At 35.6% G+C, this 22,253-nt stretch overlaps 1 protein-coding gene across 6 annotated transcripts in view; it reads left to right on the forward strand.

Moving 5' to 3' along the window:
• Window positions 1-22,253, forward strand: part of LOC150075131 (uncharacterized) — a 215,691-nt gene that overhangs the window by 12,218 nt on the left and 181,220 nt on the right. For 2 of the 6 annotated variants that reach the window (XM_090388846.1, XM_090388847.1), the window contains exon 2: window positions 2,101-2,177. The exons of 1 other annotated variant lie outside the window; for it this stretch is intronic. Coding sequence is in view for 3 of the 5 variants with exons in the window: in XM_090388844.1 (XP_090244970.1) it covers window positions 12,921-13,697 (777 nt within the window). In the remaining 2 variants the exon portion in view is untranslated. Of the gene's footprint in view, window positions 1-2,100; window positions 2,178-12,882; window positions 13,698-22,253 lie in introns of those variants that run through there. 3 more of the 6 variants (XM_090388844.1, XM_090388843.1, XM_090388845.1) reach the window with 3 other exon arrangements.

Raw genomic sequence — 22,253 nt, forward strand, 5'->3', positions numbered from 1 at the left:
AGCTGTTGAGCAGAAATAAAATGTTTTTGGCTCATACATGAAAGTTGTTGCTGTGTTTTTTTTAAAATCAGGAATTATTACTATTTGCCAATATGTGTGAAATGTAGCACATTGTGTACAGTAACTAACTTGTTATATTTATGATGCTGCTGCTGTTATTATTTATTTAGTATATTAGCACTTAATAATTTGCCTTTAGCCAGTGGGTGGCTGATTAATTACTGGAAAAAACTTCCATCTGTTGTGGATGTTGATAGCTTAAATAAATTCAAGGAAGAACTAGACAAACTTTTGGAGTGAATGGATGGGTGAAATGGGAATTTTTTTTTTTTTTTTTTTTGCTGATGTATAAGTTTGCTTTCTTGGATCATATGCCTCTACTAATGCTAAGGATGTTTCCAAGAAATAGTTTCCAAAAAGATTAAGATGATCACTGTTGAATTACAAGTTTGGGCAGAGTTCCTGTTCATTGATTCAGCAATACACTGTAATATACACAACTTAAAATTTGTCCCCCCCCCCCATTTGCCTGTTTGGCTTTGTTAATCAGACATCAGAAGCTCGGATAATTAAGGTCATACTAGACTGAAACGTTCTTGAATGGTACTGAAGAGTGGGAAGACTGTGTGTTCTGGATTATTGGGCAAGTTTTATCCCAGTGTGTGTGCTCCCACGTCATTTTATGTCATAGTTCAGTGTTTGAGCTGCATGACTCAGTGTCAGTTTTTCAACTGGTTCTCTGTGTGTAGTCATTACTTGGGATTCTGTGTTGAAGAATAAATTTTTGCAGAATTTATTTATAAATATTAACTGAGTAAATAAGAGTGAGATTTTATTTAGTTAATTTTGGGTTATTTTTACTCTGTAATATTCTTGTGCAGTAAAAAAAAAAAAAAAACACATCTGGTTCTGCCGAAATTAGGTATACTTTGTGGGGCTCCATAGCCTACGAAAGATTGATAAACACGGCTCTATGTAATATCGTAGCCGGCATATCATTAAATATGAAATGAATCTCGATGGCTTGGCCGATCCAAATACATTTTGTTTTTGATAGGTCATGGTATATTTGGCATATACCATGACCTATAATAATAATAATAAAAAAATTGGTGGCCTCCACAAATTTGTTCTTTTATTAACATTATGATGATTAATATGTTAACTTTGTATTCTGTTGGTCTGTTTCCTATTTACGTAGCAGAGGTAAAAAGTAAAGTGCAGCCATTATCAACCCACTGCAGGATGGAAGCCTCCCCAACAATTCATGTTGAGGGAAATGGACCATAATCTGCCACGCTGGTCCAGTGCGGGTTGGCAGATCGACCGTATTCAGCAGTCAGGGGCTTGAACCCCGGTCTACTCAAAGAGCGTGTGCTACTGCACTCCCGCTCTATGAATTATAACACTTCTCCCTGAGCAGTGGCAGATAATGAGGTGGGGGGGGGGCTGTTAAATTGATCAAATGCTGTGTATTTTATATTAAGTTGTATGGTAACTATTTGTGTTATTAGTATTAATGGTGGAAAATGGTGCAAGAAAGCAAGCTTATACAGAATCAGCAAAAAAAAAAAAAAAAAAAGTTATGTATATTATATCAACCTTTTCATAATAATAAATGTAATTGTAAATTCTGAGATTAATTTTCAGTTACATTTATTATTATGTCACTCCACCCCAGAAAAATAGTATGGGTTTGCCATTGCTCCTGAGACTTATAAATAGCCCTCCATCTGATCTTTAACAATCATATTTTACCCTACTAACAGCCAAGACAACCCCACTGGTGATCGGGTAGTTTTGAATTCTGTGCTTGTGTTGGTGTAATATGGCTTTAAATTGCTGATGCACCTAAAACTGTATAACAAACAACTGGGCTTATGAAAATTATATTTTGATTACTGCATGTTGTTGTTGTGGGGTAAGAAATTTCATGAAAATGTGACGAGAGATTATGCAGATAAGTGGTGACTGCTTTTAAAACAAGGTAAAATGTGTTGTCAAACAAAAATAATTCTGTTAGTTACTTTCTGTTATATTATGACTATATATTGACATAATGTGGTTTTTATTATTTATTTATTTATTTTTTTTAAATAGGCTAGTTTTTGGATGACAGTTTTTTGACCAGTTTTCTGAAATTAAAGTAGTTTTTTTTGGATTGCGAATATATTTAGGTAAGGTAGCTTTATTATTGTTTTCAAGCTCATTGTAAACTATTCTTTCTTTACTAATTGTTTTATTTATCATTGGATTATTTCTGGAGAAATAGTTTGCCCTGCAAATTTGTGATTTATTTCAAGAGATCAGCTTTGTCATGTATCTTTCTATAGTTCTTGGCTGTTATTTTAATATACTGTCATAATAAATAATTTGAGCAGTAATATCAGATGAATTTAACCTTTTGTCATTGTGTGTCTGACAGATGCGACTTTATTTATTTTTATTTTTTTGATTTGGAAATAAAATCTGTCATTATGTCATCCTACTTACTGATCCCACAAGTTTTCTCTAAATGATGATGTTTTATTTTCAGAATATGTTTTTAATTTACTGAAGTTTTGAGAGGTTAAAAGTTCTGCATCTAATACTTGCTATACAAGTCACTGCGTTTATCTGTTTTGAAATTGGCTACAGTGCTCAACGACCGCTCATCTCTTAATGCCAACAAGTCTCCCCATCTACCCCAAAGGGTCAGGTATGGATATGAATTATGGATAATGTATCTGCACAAATGGCATTTTGTAATTTAGCCCTCATTTTTCTGAAAATTTCACTTTTTTGGGGTGGGGGGTTTGTCAGAAATTGTGGGTGCAAATTTTAATATAAAATAAGTGAAAAATTGCATCAAACCCAACAAACTTTAGACAAAAAAATGGGATATAAATTTTGCAGATCATAATACAGCCATTCCCCGATTAACATAAGGGTTGCGTTCCATGGCACCAAATACGGAGGATGTGGAAAGGTCAGGGAATGACCACCGCATATTCCCGGAGCAATATGGCCTTAGTTGCTAATGCTCATAAAAACCAAACAGCATTCCACTTAACTCTACATAAGTCGGATTTTATGTAAGTTGGAATTTTACCCTTTCTTGTGCAGCACTCACAACTGTGCTCGCTGAATTGATTGAATCAAAAAAGAAATGTTCGACGAACATGTGAATAGAATTATTTATTCAATTTTTTATCTCATGCTCAGGAAAAATTACAAAAGTGTGCAATTTAAAAAATTATAAAATTACAAAAAAAGAGGGGAGACAGGCATAACGTCAGTAAGTTTTACCTCGAGCATTGTTGCCAGAATCGACGTCTTCAGCTGATAAGTACGCCGCTGCGGAGGTTGAGGACTGTGGAGATTTAGAAGGGATCGGCTGCTCAACCTTACGAAAGAAGATATTAATAAATGGCTGGACAGTGGCTTTTTCTTTTCATTGTAGATTTATTTGTAGCAAGCAAGCATATCATTCACCCCTCTGTTAACTTTTAAGAATCATTTGCTGTCAGGATCCATCTTCTCAAACCTCGCCATTGCCGATGCAATTTCCCGAAATGCCATTGCCATCTCTCTGGTGATGGAGCTTCTCAGCTCCTCATTTGGTTTATTTTGAGCTTCGTCAGCATTTTCTTCTTTCACTATTGCTGCCTGCAAGTCAATAAGTTTTTCGTTAGATAATTCCTTCTCTTCTTCCTCTATTAACTCCTCCACGTCTTTGGCATCAACCTCCAACTGAAGTAGCTCTGCAACCTTTACAATCTTATCTGTAACCTCTCCGTATGATTCATCTTTTTCAAACTGTTCGAAGCCTTTTACATGCCGTGGGCATATTTTCTTCCATGCGCCATTTAAACAACTTTTAGTAATTTCCACCCAGGCCTTATTAATGTTTAAGATGGCGTGGTAAATATTGTAAGATTTCCAAATGTCTCTTAACATAATTTTTCTCACCGTCTACTGCAGACAATGCCTGAGCAAATGTTGTATGTAAATAGTATGCTTTTAAATTCGAAATAACAGCTTGACCCATAGGTTGGATAAGTGAAGTTGTGTTTGGTGGTAGAAATATGACTCTCACTTTCGAATTGAAATCATCTAGATGCGTAGGATGTCCAGGAGCATTATCTAATAGACACAAAATCTTGAAAGGAACATCATTGTCTTTACAATATTTTCCAACATCAGGAATGAAGCAGCATTTAAACCAATCCTCAAAGAGAGATTGTTATCCATGCTCTCTGGTTCGATCGGAAATGCACGAGTAGGGTGGCTTTATTGATGCCCTTAAATGCATGAGGATTTCCAGAATGGTATACAAGCAGTGGTATTTATCTGTAATCTCCTGCTGCATTAGCCCCAAGTAAAGTATGACTCTCTCTTTTTGAAGCCTTGAAACTTGGCATTGTCTTTTCCTCTTTGGCAATGTATGTTCAATCCGGCATTTGTTTTTTTCAGTACAGAGCAGTCTCATCAACGTTAAAAATTTGCTGCGTTGAATAGCCACCTTCATTAATAATTTTTTCCAAGACATCACAAATTTCTCTGCAGCTGCAGAATCGGCACTTGCGACTACACTGCATACTTGAATGTTTTGGAAGCCAGCACGATGCTTGAACCTATTAAAGCACCTGTTGCCACGAACTTGTCTTGGGGTTCGCCGTACTTATCCTTAATATCTTCATAAATACTTCTTGCTTTTGCTTGAATGGCCATGGGACTCAGGGGCACTTGCTTCTGAATCTGATTTTCCATCCATATTATTAACAGCTGTTCCATCTTCGTATAGCACCTGAATGCTGTTTTGTGATCACTGCTGTTAAAGTGCATTGATCCTTTGACATGTTCTTTTATACGCGCACTGCCCTTTAAAATAGTATTCACTGTTAAAGCAGCGAGACCTAATTACCTTGCAATAGATGACAAACTTTGTCCTGCTTCATGCTTCTTAATCATTTTCATCTTCATTTCTAAATCAATTTTGTTTCGTTTCCTGGCACTACCACCACTTGCACTTTTTGTTGGTTGCTTTCCCTTCATCATTGTAATACATAAATAGGAATGAAGAGAATTTTCAAAAAATGTGTTTTTTATATGATTGAAGATTTCAGCGAATTCCTATTATTCAATTAGATAAATTTAATTAATCACCATAATAACGTAAAAACCCACACAATTTCTATTATCGCAAATGCAATAAGATCGAGTTTACTACCCATTTATAATTAGATGCACTAACAGAAAACCCCAATATACCGGAAAGTTCAAATTGTTTTTATTGTTTTTTGGTCATGACCTCCAGAAAGTGTTATTGGGTTTACATTACGATATTTTCACAATACCGCTATTTATCCCTACAGATGCAAAATACGTTTCCATATTTTTTTCAGTTTGTACCGGCCAGCAAAAACTTACGTAAAGTCAAATTTTCGTAAGTCGAGCGTTATGTAAGTCGGGGAGTTCCTCTGCACTGTTTTCACTTAAAAAAAAAAAGACAACTAAGTTATTTCTTTTTTTAAACCAGTATCCAGTAGACACCACATCAGTATTTGTATTTTATTTAGGGGTGTTACCAAATGAGAATCATAGCATACTTCAGTAAGTGCTATACATTAGGAAATTTAGGATCAAATAATTAGTTCTGTTGCCTTTTGTGAAAGATTATTAAATTTAATTAATATTCTATTCAGAACTTTCCTGAAGGAAGCAAAATGTTTGCAGCTTCAGATATTTAATGCTATTCGTAGAGGCACATGTGGAATAAAAGTTGGCTTTCTTTGTTTTACGCTGGTCTACGTTATTGGTTTACAAGTATTTGTAGTTTAACTCCCATCACTGGTGCAGTGACTGCCACTCTCTGGGTTGGTTGGTTATGCAGACCCTCCTTAAATAGTAGATTGCATTCCATTCTCTTTGAGCAGATTTTCTTTGGACATATCACAAAGCAAGGATGGCAGCAAAGTAAAAACTGTGGCTACTAGTTAATTCATAAGTGGTTGACACATATTGAAAATTTCACTTTGAAGCCATAAATCTTTTGCATGCTTCAGCTATTTTAGTTATCGTTATATCCCCCTCTTCTCTTTTACAGGTTATTTCAAGTTATATGGAAGAAAACATATTCATTCAAGAGGGGATTCTGTTTTAAATTGAAATATAACAATCTAGTTTATTTAGCATGCATCCAAAACAAATGCCAGTATTCATTTCTTTATTATTTATTGCACATCTCTTATCAGATCATGATGTTGATAACTTAATGTAGCACAAATCTGAAATAACATGGATATGTTGAGGAACAAGAGTTGAACCTGCATTATAATCTATCTATATTAAATTGAAAAATACTATAAAACATTACTGCACATACCAACTTCGTTATGTCATGCAGCCTAATGAAAAATACTTTAATTAAACCATGTATTTATAGTCATTCTGAAGGAATATGTTACGGAGTTATTGTTTATAGTTATGACTGTATCTGGTGACCAGAGCAGGATACTCGATTATATTGCAAACTTGTTATAATGAGGTGTCCTACTTTTGTGAACATGAAACTGGGGATGCCTGTAATGAGAGGGGATAAAAATAAAAATAAAGTTTTATAACATTTTACCATTTCTGTTTTGTTTTATACTCTGACATAATCAGATCAAGGATTTACAGTTAATCATTTTGACAATGACTGCATGTGAGCTTGAATCATATGTGTCTGCGCTAACATTTGAGTGGTCTAGTGTGAGCACTGTTGTGTGCGATCATTCAGCTTTGTCAGGCCTGTTTGTTTCGTTTCGGTAGTCCAAATTTTCCTGCATAAAAATGTGTTCAGTAGCATCATTTATTCCTGATCAGCATAATTAGACTTCATTTATCTGATATCAGTTGATCTGATTTATATTGTTATTTTAGCATTAGCATTCGTTGAGGCATATGATGCAAGAAAACATAACAGCATCAGCCAAAAAAAAAAAAAAAAAAAAACCCTTCCCATTTCACTGATCCATTTGTTCCAAATGTTTGTCTGGTTCTACCTTGAAATTATTTAAGCTATCAATTTCCACAACAACAACAGATGAAAGTTTGTTCCAGCAGTCAGCTACCCGCTGGCTAAAGGAAAATTTGTTCACTTTATTCTACAACTGTCTTTCCTCAATTTGAGTTTATGCTCCCTCAGGTTTGTAATCTGAGCAAGAGGAAGAATCCCATCAGCATTGAGCCTGTTCACACCATTCAAGGCCTTATATATCTCAGTCAGATCACCTCGCAGGTGCCTAGTCTCCTATAATTTGAAATCCGTAATATTTAAATACATTAAAAATGTTTAATTGTCTAAGACAGACGAATAAAGAATGAATATTAGTGAACACTATGTGATCTACACATGCAGCAATGTGTAGATCACATTGCTGCATCAATTTTTTTTTTTTTTTTTTTTTGGCTGATGCTGCATAAGCTCATACACTTGCTTTCTTGCATCACATGCCACCACTACTACTATATTACTACTAATGTGACTAAGTAACCAAACCATATGGGGGGGGAATCAATGTTCTGTTTATACTCTGGTGTGACCACATATATCAGAGGGTAAACTCATGTGTCACTGCTAGCATACCTGCATTAACCACCTGGCTGTGTCGGTCTTCACTACTTTTGTCTTTGTAATAGGTGGGGTTTTTAAGTAGGACTTTTAAGCAGTTCTTTTGTGATCAGAATGAATGGTCATAAAGTGTCTGTGTCTACTTTTTCATCTTTGTAACAGATGAGATTTTTAATTATAAAAGTGAGACTTTTGTAAGTAGGACAAATTTGTATTAAATGTGTATGATGATATGACTATCATTCACATTACAGAAAATTTATGCTGGGGTAGTGAAATATTGAGCCATTGCACGAAATAGGGTTTAGAATGTTCATATCAACCTGAACATGTTGATATATGCCTTGTGTATGGTGCTGAGCCCAATATCATCTTTTGCTGTGGCAACATTGCAAAAGTAAGTGTTTATCAACATCTGCCAGAACCTAAGGGAAGAATGAAAATTACTGAGAACAATGACTGCACAGAGTATTCGGAGCCTCCTGTTAATCCCTCATCCCATAAAAATGAAATGTGATAAATGTGAATGAAGAAAAAATTCGCTAACAACAGTTATTCGTCAAGGATGTCTGTGTGTCCTTTAACATTTTTGTAACATTGAATATGTGCTGCCATATACAGGTGGATATACAGAAACTTTGCTAGCAGGGATAAGGAGGTGATTATCCCTTTGTATAAGGCCATGGTTAGGCCACATCTTGAGTACTGGAGGCCTCACTTTAGGATGTAGATCTGCTGGAATGGGTGCAGAGAAGGGCAACCAGATTGGTGGAGGGAATAAAAGGCTTCAGTTCTGAAAATTGCAGCATCTTGAGAGAGCAGGCACCTGCAAAGAGATCTGATTGAGGTGTTTAAAGCTTTGAATGGATTGAGTAAGCTGAATGTTAATGGTATTCTTCCACTTGCTGAGACTACACACGTGAAGGGGCATAAATTCAGGTTGAGGAAGGATGGTTGCAGGATAGATGTGCGGAAGTTTGCTTTCAGCTAGCGGGTGGTTAATTGTTGGAACAGGCTTCCATCTGGCGTTGTGAAAGAGAACGGGTTGACTTTAATTGATATATTAAATGTTAATAACCGAAAATTTAATCAGATGCAGACACTCCCTCCTGAATGAACTTCTTTTTCTGAAGAAGTCAGAAATTTTCTGTTAAGTAAAGGTTCTATGTTTCTCTTAAGGTGTAAAAGGGTTTCTAATTCCTTATCAGAATTAGCAAATTAAGCAAGTATTGAGGCAGCTCCTGCCTTCATGTAATTTTATTCACTTTTTTAAAAGTACACACAGCTTTCTCCGACTACCCTGTCCTCTTTGCAGTGTGCTTTTGATGTGTCCTCTCCCCCACCCTTTTGAAACCAAAATGGTGAAAGATTAGTCTGTTTTCTTGCATAATTTTTAAACAGAACTTTGAATTTACTGTTAGTTTTCTACAGTTGTATTCCCCCCAGAGTTATGTATCCAACTTCCTGGCATTGGTGTTATTTTAGCCACACTAGGAATGGATCATCCAACTGTAAATTCAACCATACTCATTTAGAGTGAAGGAGACTTAGTCATTCGGCAAGACAGGAGGCTGTTAACAGTACAGCCAAGTATGGTCTGATGATGGGTTCTGGCAAGGTTCCCAAAACATTACCTAATAGTGTAGTACATTTAGTCAGTAGGGCTAAATAAACTAACTAAAAAAATAAATAAATAAACTCTTATACCAAGAGGTATAAGAGTGGTTATTTCTCTCAAAATAACCACTCTTATACCTCTTGTCATAAGAGTGGTTATTTTGAGAGAAAAATTTCATATACTGATTTCAAAAAAAGAAAAAAAAAAAAAAGCTGATGCTTCTGTGTGCTCTGTTTCTTTCTTTTACAGTTTGTGTATTCTTTCTGGCTGAATTGATTGCAGCAGTTATACTGCAGAACTGTATGCAGTTGTTAGCTTTAGATAATATTAACATTCACCATAACACCAATAACTTAATATACATTGATTCATGAGTGTGAATATTTTCAAAGTATTTTCAAACCTTTCAGAGTATTTTCAAACCTCTCATCTCAAAATAAAATGGTCTGGATCTAGTTTAAACTGTTTATAGAATAACAATCATTCAGCCAGTTTTTGCTGGATTCTAGGGTGCATTGGCATAATGGATATTGAGAGTGCAGATCAGGAAACCTAACACCATGGCACCCATAACTTACAAAGTGTCATGTATAGATTTTCTGATACCTATGAAAATAGTCCATAGAGCTCTGTGGTTAAAAAATTGGAAGGCACAATTGAATAATGAACCAGAATTGTGTGGAACTCTAGGTTCAGGCAAAATAGACAGAAGAGTAGTTTTGGCAAGGTTATGCATAGAGCACATGCACAGATTTAATCCAATTGTTTTGTCTTGTGGGGATTGATTCTTTCCCATCCATGAATTTCATCACTACTTACAGTTAAACACATTCTCTTAGATTGTATGTGCTATTCCAATATCAGTAAACTATTTTCTCTTTATACTTCAAGACCTATGGTGGTTTACTCATGTTATTAGAAAACTATGTGAATCTAGATGCACATGGGTGATTGATCTCCTCTCAGTGAATTTTTATAGCAATGGGAGCTAGAATGCTTTTTCATGGAATTTTGAAATTTTACAAAAACAAACTTTGTACATAAATGTTTTAAAATAATAAGTTCTTATTTTGAATTTATTGCCCAACACTAGAATAAAATTATAGTCAAAAATGAAATCAGAATAAAAAAAAAATAATAATAGTAATAAATTGTAAAAGAAATAAAAAGATTGTAAATAATACCTTTCATGACTTTTTTTAATGAAAAAATATCTCCCTCATCTATTTATATATTACTTTTATTTGGTTTTGTTGAATTCTGGGTCTGAATTTCACCGAAATTCTTCAATTTTGGCTTTTGTAAACTGTTTACAATTAGAACGCGGCACAGATACGAGATGGCTGCATATATTTGAAAAATTTCAAGACAGTTATGTTATTGTTTGAAGTGACCTTCAAAACATAGATCAATGTATGTACTGGTGAAAGGGCTAAACGGATACAGTTTCATGAACTCCTCTGATGCAACTCCATTTCATAGACATCATAATACATGAAAAGGCAACATTTTGGCTCAAGTTGCCTTTGTTGCCTCTAAATAACTATACCACCCAACCCAACTACTACTACTTGAACTGTATAATTTTTTATTTTTGCATTACTTTTTCACACAATGAAAACTTGCTGCTACATTCAAATTATAGACAAATTACTGGATAGGATGGAGAAATGAAGTTTTTCAACTTGTGCTGTATATAATCTTTGCTTCATTGCATCATGTTGCTATTGCTAATACTTTAGGCTGCCATGATGTTTGAGGTTAAAATGGTCCATTTCTGAAGTTCAACATAAATTCCAAGTATTTACAGACTTTTAAAATTTCAATTTTAGAGACTGCAGCGATTATACAAAAAAAGAATGTGCAACATAAAAGGTTTGAGGAATAAGAAATCACCTTGTATGGTTTTCTTATTTTATTTTAGACTTTTCCTACTTTTGTTTTCATATTTTCTGGAGGGTAAATTGAGATGTTTGTTGGGGAGAGAGAGAGAGAGAGAGAGAGAGAGAGAGAGAGAGAGAGAGAGAGAGAGAGAGTTCCATAAGTCTAAGAATGACCTCAATAATTTGGAATTTCTTGTGTTCTGTATCTGCAAAAAACCTAAAAAGAACCTAGTATAGAATTTACTCGCTGTAAAAAATTCCTTGCTTGTTTCCAAAATATGGTATTTTTGATTGAAAGAAATTGGAGACAATGAGAGAGAGATCAACTGTCTAATTTACAACAGAGTTTCTGGCTTTTTTTTATATGAATCTATAAACTATCACAATGTTCTTTTTCTGATTAGTGTTAGCTCATCAGAGAAGTTTTGTATGTCCTGTTGACTGAAGCTTAATTTCTAGAGTTATCTTTACAAAAATGGGTTCTATTTGTGTTGCCACCTTATTGATTAAAGTGACTAGAAACAAATGCTAGATTTCAGTTTTGGAGCTTAATGTCAAATGTATTAATTTTATATTAAAAAAAAATAAATGAAGTAAATTTTTTGATACCAACATAAGGAATTAATGACCAAATTCTCTGATGTGATTGTCCAACTGTTCTGTTTCTCCATGTAGTAATAAGGATATAAAAAATTAAATAAAAATAAGCTGCATGATTATAATTTTTATTATATTAAAATATTTATTATCTTTCGTTATTACTATTTTTAATCTAGAGAGGGAGAGGAGCGCGAGCGAGCACAGCTATGGAATTTACAATCAAGTGTACATTATGAAACTAGAGCTTAACCAAAACATTTTATTTTTCTATGTTGGGGGTGGGAGGAGTAAACTTTAATAATTTAATAATTTTTCAGTATGAAATTACAGTTATTGTAAAAAGATCATTGCTATTATTTAAATATTTATATGTGCCTTATTAACAAAACAAGGCTTTTAATAACTGTAAAAGCCTTGTTTTGAACTTTATGGATTTCCAGAGTGAAGATCTGTTGAAATAATTGTCCTTTATAAATGTGTTATTTTTTCACCTCTTAAAAGTAACTGCCCATTTATCCACCTTTTTTTGTGGATAAATGGGCAGTTACATTTGTTGAAATAACCTATTTCAACAAATGGGGAGGGAGGGAGGAGAGAGAGAGAGAGAGAGAGAGAGAGAGAGAGAGAGAGAGAGAGAGAGAGAGAGAGAGAGAGAGAGAGAGAGAGAGGGGGGGGGTTGGGGGGGGTTGATAGTTATTAATTTCAGGCTTTTTAAGCTTGCTTTGTTTCCTCTTTATTAGGAATGTTTTTATAAGAAGCAGCCTGAATTAGAAAGAATCAACTTTTGTTCTTTTTCAGTTAAGGATGCCATTGAAAGAAGGATGAGAAACATGTTAACACAAGAAAGCAGAAAAGAATTTAAACCGTATATTGATATGTAAATTTTTGATACATTCAAGCTTAATAACAACACTTTTTTTTTTTTTAACAAATGACTTCAGTAATGTAGCAACTAGGAGAGAATTTGGTTTCTTTGAAAATTTGCCCAACATGGCAGTATTTTTTATATAGCAGTGAAATCGTGCAAGAATAGAATTGTTTCAGGCTTTGGAGCTTAAATAAGAAATGTGCATATTTTAAATGGGAACTTTATGGACTTGTGGAATGAAGATCTGTTGAAATAAATAATTAATTTTTCCCTTCTTAAAAGTCTCATTTTTGACAAGTTATATACTGACTTGCATTTTCCCTTTCTTATCTGATAAATCTTATATTTGTGCACATGTCTTGCCACTACATGAATAAACATTCTTCGACAATTGAATTGGCTACTAAAAGTGTTCCAACTTCCCCTAGCATAAGCTGTGAGATTCAGAAATCGTCGACACTTCCTTCAAGAGGTTCTCATGACTTTCTCTTTAGTACTCCAAAGAAAAAGGCTTCCAGTTCTAGTTTGTCAAGCTTTTTTAGAAAGTTATCACCAAAATTGCACAGAAATCAAAAATTAAAGGATCGACCCTGGATAGTAATTGAATTTTCACAACAAGAAATTGATGGTGCTTGGTCTGATAATACTAGTGTGGGGAGTGATCACTCATTTGAAGTTGCTGCCAGAAGTAAAGATATTTACCTTGCATCATTAAAAACCTTGAAGCATCCTCAAGACACTGAAACTACATTAAATAACTCCTATTTAACAGAAACATCTGGGGAGATAAATCTTTCAAAGTCAAGTTGTTTTGACAATGCAGACTTAGAAAAGTGTAATGAGAAGGGAACAAATTATCATATAGAAAAATCTAGACAGAATCGATCAAGTATCATTGAAAGATCATTTTTATCTCGGCTTTCTCCTAAAAAACCATTACAAGATGTTAAACAGGTTTGGAAACATCTCACAAAAAGTAAAAAGGCAAGTAAAAATAAAGCAGCTACACCAAAAGCATCTACGTCTGATCACCCGTTGATGAAAATGCAAAGTGAATTGCATCGCCAAAATAAATCAACAGATGTTATACAAGTGTTCATCAGTGGAGATGGCCTTGACTCAGAGAGTCAGGTATAAATATCAATAGGAAGAAAGTAGATATGCATGCCCTTCATTTTTGCATAAAATGCATGTGAAGTGTATGTGTGTGTGCACGCACAGTGCTTTTATGTATACTGTGCTATTGTATTGACATTTAGTATGTTTCATATTCACACTTGCATGTTTGCTTCATGATGTTCCTTGTATATTGAATTTTGCTTATTACGTTTGCTTGTATATATCAAATTATAAATTTATTAAGCAAATGATTGTATTTTAATTTAAAAGTCTGCTTTGATTGAGTTTTTATTATAAAGTAATAGAATAATTATGCTCTTTGTAAACATTGGTACCTTTTATTCTTGTTCAGTTGGTGGACCACTGTTTTACTTTTTTTTTTTTGCTGATAATCGGTTAAGTATTGCATGACTTAATATTAGTAATTATACAAAGATACTTCAGTGTTTTGCTTTGAGTTGTCAGGTGCTTTCAAAATTGATGTGCATTTCTTTGCTGAGTGCCACTAGCTTTAATTTTAATAATTGTGTTGGACCTTGTCGTATTGTGTTTAGTGGGTTGTGTGCAGCCATCACGGGAGTTAGATTTTTGTAATGTATCTACAGGAAGATTAACAGTTATATTTGTTCCCTCTGGATGTTTATGTACATTATGAATTTTATTGGATCAGCAGTTCTGATGATTTTCTTATTTTATTATTAAAAATTGTTTAGAGTACTTTAAGTAGTGAAGGCTGTTGTAGTGAAAATTTTGGTTGACATAATCGTGGCATGTAATGCAAGAGACCAAGCATATGAGCTTATGTAGTAGCATCAGCCACGGAAAAAAAAAAAAAAATTTCATACAACCACTCCCTCTAAAAGTTTGTCCAGTTCTTCCTTGAATATATTTAAGCTATCAACTTCCACAATGACAGATGGAAGTTTTTTCCAGCAATTAACCACCCACTGGTTAAAGGAAAATTTCTGCATATCTATTCTACAGCTGTCTTTCCTCAATTTGAATTTCCCCTTAGGTTCATACAAGTGAAAGAATCCCATCAGAATTCAGCATGCTGAACCCATTCAAAGCCTTATACACCTCAATCAGATCACCTCGCAGGTGCCTAGTCTCCAGCTGCTGTAATTTGCAGAACTTAAGCCCCCTCTTCCCTTCATTCCCCCTCACCAATCTTGTTGCCCTTCTCTGTACACGCTCAAGCAAATCTACATCCTTCCTAAAATGAGGCCTCCAGACCTGTACGCAGTACTTGAGGCGTGGCCTGACCATTGCCTTATACAGAGGGACAATCACCTCCTTTTCCCTGCTAGCAAAATTCCTGTATATCATTAACAAAACCCCATGACTTGCTCTTGCAGCCTGTCTGCATTGTTCAGAAAACTTCATATCTGACTGCACACAATTACTTTCAGCTCTTTTTCATTTTCTACCATCCTAAGTGTAGTACCACATAGTTGGTATGTTCCTCAGGGGTTACTTCTAACCATATGCAGTACTTTGCATTTGTCAATGTTAAACTTCAGTTACCACTTCTCAGCCTATCTTCCCAAATTTTCTAGATCCTGTTGCTGTGGCGCATTATAGCCTTACTTGCTAATGCGCCAATAAAACCCAACAACCAACCAATCCTGTTGCTGTAGCACACTGCCATTACTGTCATTAACAGCACTGCCGATCTTTGTATCATCTGCAAACTTCAACACAGCCTGATATACCTTCATCAATATTGAAAAATATACAAAACAACAATGGACCCAACACCGAACCCTGTGGGACTCCACTAATAACATTAGTCCATGAAGAGCAGCGCCCATTAATTACCACCTTCTGTCTTCTCCCACTCAACCATCCTTATATCCATTGTAGCAACTTACCCCTAATACCATTCTGCTCCAATTTGTACAGTAGTCTTCCATGCGCAACTGTGTGAAAAGCTTTCCTGAAATCCAAGTATATGATATCAAAATTATTTTTTGCATCCAGTTCCTTTGTAACCACATCATAATATCCAATCAAATTTGTCAGACAAGACTTTCCCTTAACAAACCCATGCTGTCTGAATTATTGCTGCAGTCTTGTCTAGATGATCCTGCAATGCATCTTTAACCAGTGACTCCATTTTTTACCTAGAACAGAGGTTATACTAACTGGTCTGTAATTACTCAAGTCACCCTTTGATCCCCTTTGTGAATTGGGGATACAATTGCACATCTACAGTCCATGGGGACCTCCCCCGAGTCCAAGGATGCTCTCATAATTATGGCTAAGGGTTTGCTTAGTTCCTTTGCCGCCTCCTGTAATATAACTGGATAGATCCCATCCACCCCAGGTGCCTTTCTTATGTTTAACTTCAACAATTTCTCCTCCACTTTGCTCTCAGTTATTACAAACTCATTAAGCACCCTGCTATAATTTGATAACCTTTCTGACATTTTCAATCCTAAATAACTCGTCATGTGTCAATGTAGATGCAAAAATACTTATTCAGTTTGTTTGCTATCTGAGCAGGATCAACAACAGTCGAACGTTCGAAGTGTTATGTAATCTTTCAGTAGATAATTACTGCTCGAGAGAGAGAGATTTGCACATAACCACTATTGATAAGTTAAAAATAATCAGCTTTGGCAGGAGTTAAGTAAAAGAATGGGATTACACATAATTTTAGAGCACTTTTAGACTGCCTATGTTAGGTGTACAAAATCAGCATGTAAGATGATTTTGTTTGTTTATCCTGATCAAGTATTATTAAGAGTCATAACAAAGATAGGTATGTTTTTTTTTTTTTTTTTATTCTTAAAATTAGGTTTCCTAGCTGTATTAAAAAATCACATTCATTTACTTTTTGTACTCATTTTTATAAAATAATAAAAAGTAGTGTTTTTATATATATGAGGGGTGATAATTTAATTTGCGAACTGGTGCAAAATCTTATCCTAATTGTCATCATCTGAATCTTCTGTGAATTTATCCTTCTTGAAATACTCTTCCTTGAACTTTGTACACTTTCACCATGGTTGTAACCACACATTAAGTGCTTCTTGCAAGCCATTTTTCGATAGACTGCGAAGTACTTCCGTTGTGGCTCTGTGAGCATTATTGCTTTGGATGCAAAATGCATGCATTTCAGAGTTTTCTTCAGAAGTGGAAACAGAAAGAAATCACATGGGGCTAAGTCCGGTGAATTAAAAGATAAAGGGGATGTGGCAGAATCTAGGAACCTATGACAGTGATCACTGCCTGCACAGTATTAGCTGTATGGGGACTGGTGTTGTCTTGATGGAGAAACCATTTCATACTGGAAAGTTCAGTTACACCAGAATATGATGGTCCTACCAAGCCACTCGCTGCCATACACATTTCATCTCTTTAACTGTTTCTGATGCATTTAAGCCCTGTCTGACACAATAATGAATCGCATATTGCTATTCAGTCTGTATGTCTGACGTGATACGTGCTTCAAAACAATCGTCAGTGACACGTGGCTACAAATATTCTTCATGCAACACTAGCTTGATAAGTACTGGCATGCACACACAGAGTCTGCTTAGTAGCGATCAGGGAGAGTGCCTGTAGCGGCAGCTATGGAAAGTTTGTGCAGTAAACATAAAATCTTGCACCAGTCCACGAATTAAGTGATCACTCCTCGTAGATTGTTTTAAGGTTAAAATTTAAGACTGCTACAATTATCAAACCATACTTCTCTGTGAACTTGGCACATTAATTGCCGTGTTAGAAGGTTTGCATACCAGCTTGGAAAGGTTACCGATCCATGGTTAAATAATTAAAAAAGAAAGAAAAGGTTATAGTTATAAGGCGTTTATGAAGTTGCAAAATCTTGCTTGCTTGATTATAATATATTTTAGAATATGTTTTTTACTGTTAAAGATAAATTCTCATTTTGGCTTATAAGCGCCATTGAAGTTCCACAACTCTATCAAATCTTGTGGAAATATATATGGTCTCAGCAAAAACTATTTCACCAATATTTCCATATCAGTGAAATACTGTAAGTCTATATCAATTGCCCCTGTGGGAGCATAGGCTATTTCCCAAACTGCCTGCATTTCTAGTAAATAAAAATATTTTGGTTGTTTTTTTGGACGGACAAACAATATTAAAATATGTTAAGAGAAATGTTACGGATGATGTTAACAGCTGTTGTAGTGTATTGTGTTGGTTTTAGCGTTTTTATCCAGAAACTTAAATTAGGATAGATATTTATAGAAAGATTTTTTATTAGTAAAATAATAAGAGGAGTTTACCTCAATATAGTGTGCAGAACACTTCCGTATGATACCCTCCAGAAATTTCTGGAGGGTATCATACGGAAGTGTTCTGCGCACTATATTGAGGTAAACTCCTCTTATTATTTTACTAATATTATTATCAACGTAGAACATATTGAGTAGTACAGCTCTGATTCATACTATCTAAGAAAGATTTTTTTATACTTCCATATTTGTATGATGTGTTCTCTGTCAGATGCTTATGATCATCATCCTAATCTGTCACACTCAGTGGATATATAGGTAACTGTGATGGTAGATCAGTCCTTCTGGACTGTTGATTTGGCACATTATGGCCACAGCTGCCAGTGTGCCATTAAAAACCAAATCATCATCATCATCCTTCTGGACTGTCTTCCATTCACCATTTTCCTCCATTCTATCCAGTTTTCTGTTATTTAACCCTAACCAGAGTAAGCTCTCCTACCTATAATGCTTGCTTGATACAATCATTTCCTTTTGATCTGCCTCTGGGCTGTTATTATTCACTTCCATTTTGAATATCTGTTTACCTGATTCTCCTTTCTCATCTTTTCTACATTCTGATACCATCTTAAGTTTATTTCACTTACGGTCCTTGAGGCTTGTGACAGACATTCTCTCAGTTATGACAACCTGAGCTTTTTACCTGGGAGTCTAAAACGGTGATGGAATTGATATTCAGGTGACACTTTACTTGATTGGACTGAACTTCAGCAAAGTTCAGTCTTTCTGTGACAGCCAAATCTTCTGCTTGTACCTTCACAAGGGTGGGACTGTTAGTAACCCTGGGTGCAAGTCCTGAAATACAGCACCTAGTATACTGGAGTTGACCACCCAGGTGTGAACCAATGTAGAGGTTGGAGAGTTCAAGAGAAAGGGTGTAGACACACCCCCTCCATGTCACCAGGCAATTCTAAGTGGTAGATGACTCATCAATTGGTGCAATACCACCACTTTACTTACTGGATGCTTGAAGTGGTGAAACTCATGTTAAGTCTCAAAAGCAAAGCTCCAGCAACCCTATCCCCCCAATCTCTTCCATCATGCCGTATGATTGATAATGTCTTTTTTTTTTTTTTTTTGAGGTTATGATTGGCATCATGCCATGATCCAATGTTCCTTACATTTTGAGGGTATAACTCTAAAACAGCATTCATAGGCCATCAGCTAGATAGTCCACTAGACCGTACCTATTAGTAACTTTCTAGGAGTTATCTGAATCAGCTAGCACATCTCATTGCCTTTGCTCTGTCAGGTAGTGACTGGAGGGAGTCAGTGTGTGTACATTGGGGGGGGGGGGAATTGTTGAGGCCACATTGTGTCAAGGGGCTGAATATATTTTTGCTATATGTACATGATATCCAAAAATTTCATTACTTTATAGATGTCCACCCTAACCTTTTCTTTTATACTGAATACATCTTGCATAGTCAAACTAATAGAACAAACAACTGTGAAAACATCTAAACCTCCCAAACACTTACATCTTCATTTCACAAATACATGTATATATGGTCTCAGTTCCTATCTCAATGAGCATATGTGTGCTCTGATATCACATGTCAGAGATTTAGTAATTTGGAATCTCCTCTTTTTGATCTTTGTAGCCTAAAATCGCTATACTCCATTATGTCAAATTCATCTGTTTCTATTGCTTCTGTTGTTCTCTCAACTCCACTAATCACTTGGAACTTTGACTTCCTCTCCTTGAAACTTTAGTTTCTTCAGTCCAATTTTCCTAACAACGAGGTAATTTTCCATGGCGACTTTCATGTTCACAACTCCAGCTGGTCGAGAATCAGTCAAAAGCTTCTGCATCTTGACAAATAATAATGATCGTCAATTATAAATGAACTTGCACAGATAGTTCATTTACCTACCAGAAAACACCTGATTGTTTTCTCACGAACAACCCTTCCAAGTACACGGTTGAAGAGTGGTTCTTTATGCACCTCAGATCACAACTTCGTGTTTGGTCTGTTCTTCAATGGAGCCTTTCTCTCATGGCCATTCTCAACCTTGCATTGTTTGGAATTACAAGAATGCATAATGGGATGATCTGAGATTGGATATTCTTCTTTTCCTTGGTTAGATTACTGTTTTAAATCTTTCATTGTCAGTGTTTACTGAGATTGGGTCAGTGAAATTATTCTTGTAGGGATGAAATCCTTTATTCCACACTCCACCTTAAAATCTCGGCAAGATAATGTTGCATATTGCAATTGGCTTGCATCCAAATCTTCAGGATCATTTTCTGCCTACATCAAACATGCAACAAATTTTAAACTGTTAATCGGTCCAAACTAGATTTTGAACAGGCTAAGAGTAGAGAACTGACTTCTTGTCAAAGCAGTAGTTGAGCATTCTAGTCTCTTTTCAAGCTATTGGCTGCAACTTTTGCTCATCTGTACTCCTACCTCTTTTAAAACCCAATAGTGCCACTTCAGCTAAAGATAAAGCCGACCTGCCAGCATCCTACTTTTTCTTCTAACTCTTGTATCGATGATCTTGGTAAATTATCTCCTACTATTCCCAGTACACTCCATTCAGTAATTCTTGTGTCTTTCATCAAAAGAATGTCAAAAGAATTTTGTACATTCTCAATGCCAAGAAAGTTCCAAGGGCCTGATGGCATTTCCCCAATTGTTTTCAAAACCTGTGTTTTTCAGCTTATTCTTTCTCTGTGTTGCCTTTTTACACTTTGTTATTCCTCTGGTATTTTTCCTTCTACTTGGAAATTTGCTTATATCCAGCCAGATCCTAAAAAGGGAGGCAATCCTACCCATCGAATTATTGTCTCATTGCACTGACTTCTACTCTTTCTAAAGTAATGGAGAAATCCATTAATTTCCAACTCTTAAATTGTCTAGAACCGTCCATCTGATCAATGATCACCAGTATGGATTCCATCTGTAGTAATCCTCTGGTGATGTACTAACTTATTTTACCCATCTATGGACAAATTTAGTGAAAAAGTTTTTGGTGAAACTCAGAAGTTGCCCTTGACACTCCAAAGGCTTTTGATTGGTTTATCATAAAGTTATTCTAAATAAGCTTCCTTTTTATGGATTTAAAATGTTTTTTGCAATTAGGTGTCCAGTTTTCATTATGACTGCTCTCTGTGGGTGATGGTTGATGGCTGTCTTCTAACCTCTCCACTAATGCTGATGTTTCCCAAGATTCACTTCTTTCCCCACTCTGTCCTTCTTTGTATTAATGACCTTCTTCCATTGATTGGGAATTCTATCCATAGCTTTGCTGATGATAGCCCATTGGATTCTACCTTCTAGTTTCAGAAACCTTACTCTGCACAAATAGCTTCAACTTCTTGAATATCCATTACCAATTCCTTAAATGCTGATTTCCAGGTAATTCTCCAGCAGGGTAAAAATAATTTAATTGATTTCAATACTTCTAAAACTCAGTCCCGTCTTATGTCTTGCAGAGGAATTCTTCTGTTCGTATGCTTACCTTTGATGACACTCAGGTTTCTAAATACGATCTCTTTTAGGAATCTCTCTTGGCATAATCACATCACAAATATTGCTTCCTCTGCATTACTTATCTTCTAAGCAGCTACTCGCTCTGTACAAATCTGTAATCCACCCAACCATGGAAGGTTTTCCCCATATCCTCTCTCAGGCTTCAAGACTCCATTCAGAAGAGGGAAGTTAGATTAATTAACGACCCATCTCTTACAAAGTCTCTCCACTTTCTGCCTCGCAGACATTCTCTTTCTGTTTCATGTCATTTTCTATAGATAGAAATGATCTGTGTCCAGGAATATTAACCCAATTTCTTTTTGGTCTACTGGCGTGGCCAGCTTTTTTGCAAAGTCTTGTGGGCATCTCCTTAGCCAGATGGGCAGGAGCAGCAGTGCGTAGCATACGCTTCTTGATTAGACCGGGGTTCGAGCCCATGACCACCAAATACGGAGGATGCAGAAAGGTTGGTGAATGACCACAGCATATCCCCAGAGCAATATGGCCTTAGTTGCTAATGCTCCTAAAAACCAAATAACAACAACGTCCTGCTTTGGAACTGATTCCTATCCATATTCCACGGGCATTGTTCTTCTGAATTTGCTTCTATAATCCCCCTTCTTTCTTTCAAACCAGTCCGAACTCATGCTGCCACGTATCAGCATCTTTTTACTGTCCATCTTAAAACTCCCAGAACTAAGTTTTCTTGTTTCTAATTTTTTTCCTTCAACCTTTGTTTTGTGGAAAAACCTCCCTTAACATGTATTTGCTCATTTCAACATAATTCGTGTCTAATGTCAACAAGTATTTTCTTTCTT

This window comes from Mastigoproctus giganteus, chromosome 14, assembly GCF_048544385.1.
Source record: "Mastigoproctus giganteus isolate SK-2022 chromosome 14, ASM4854438v1, whole genome shotgun sequence".
In the NCBI taxonomy this organism is placed as follows: domain Eukaryota; kingdom Metazoa; phylum Arthropoda; class Arachnida; order Uropygi; family Thelyphonidae; genus Mastigoproctus; species Mastigoproctus giganteus.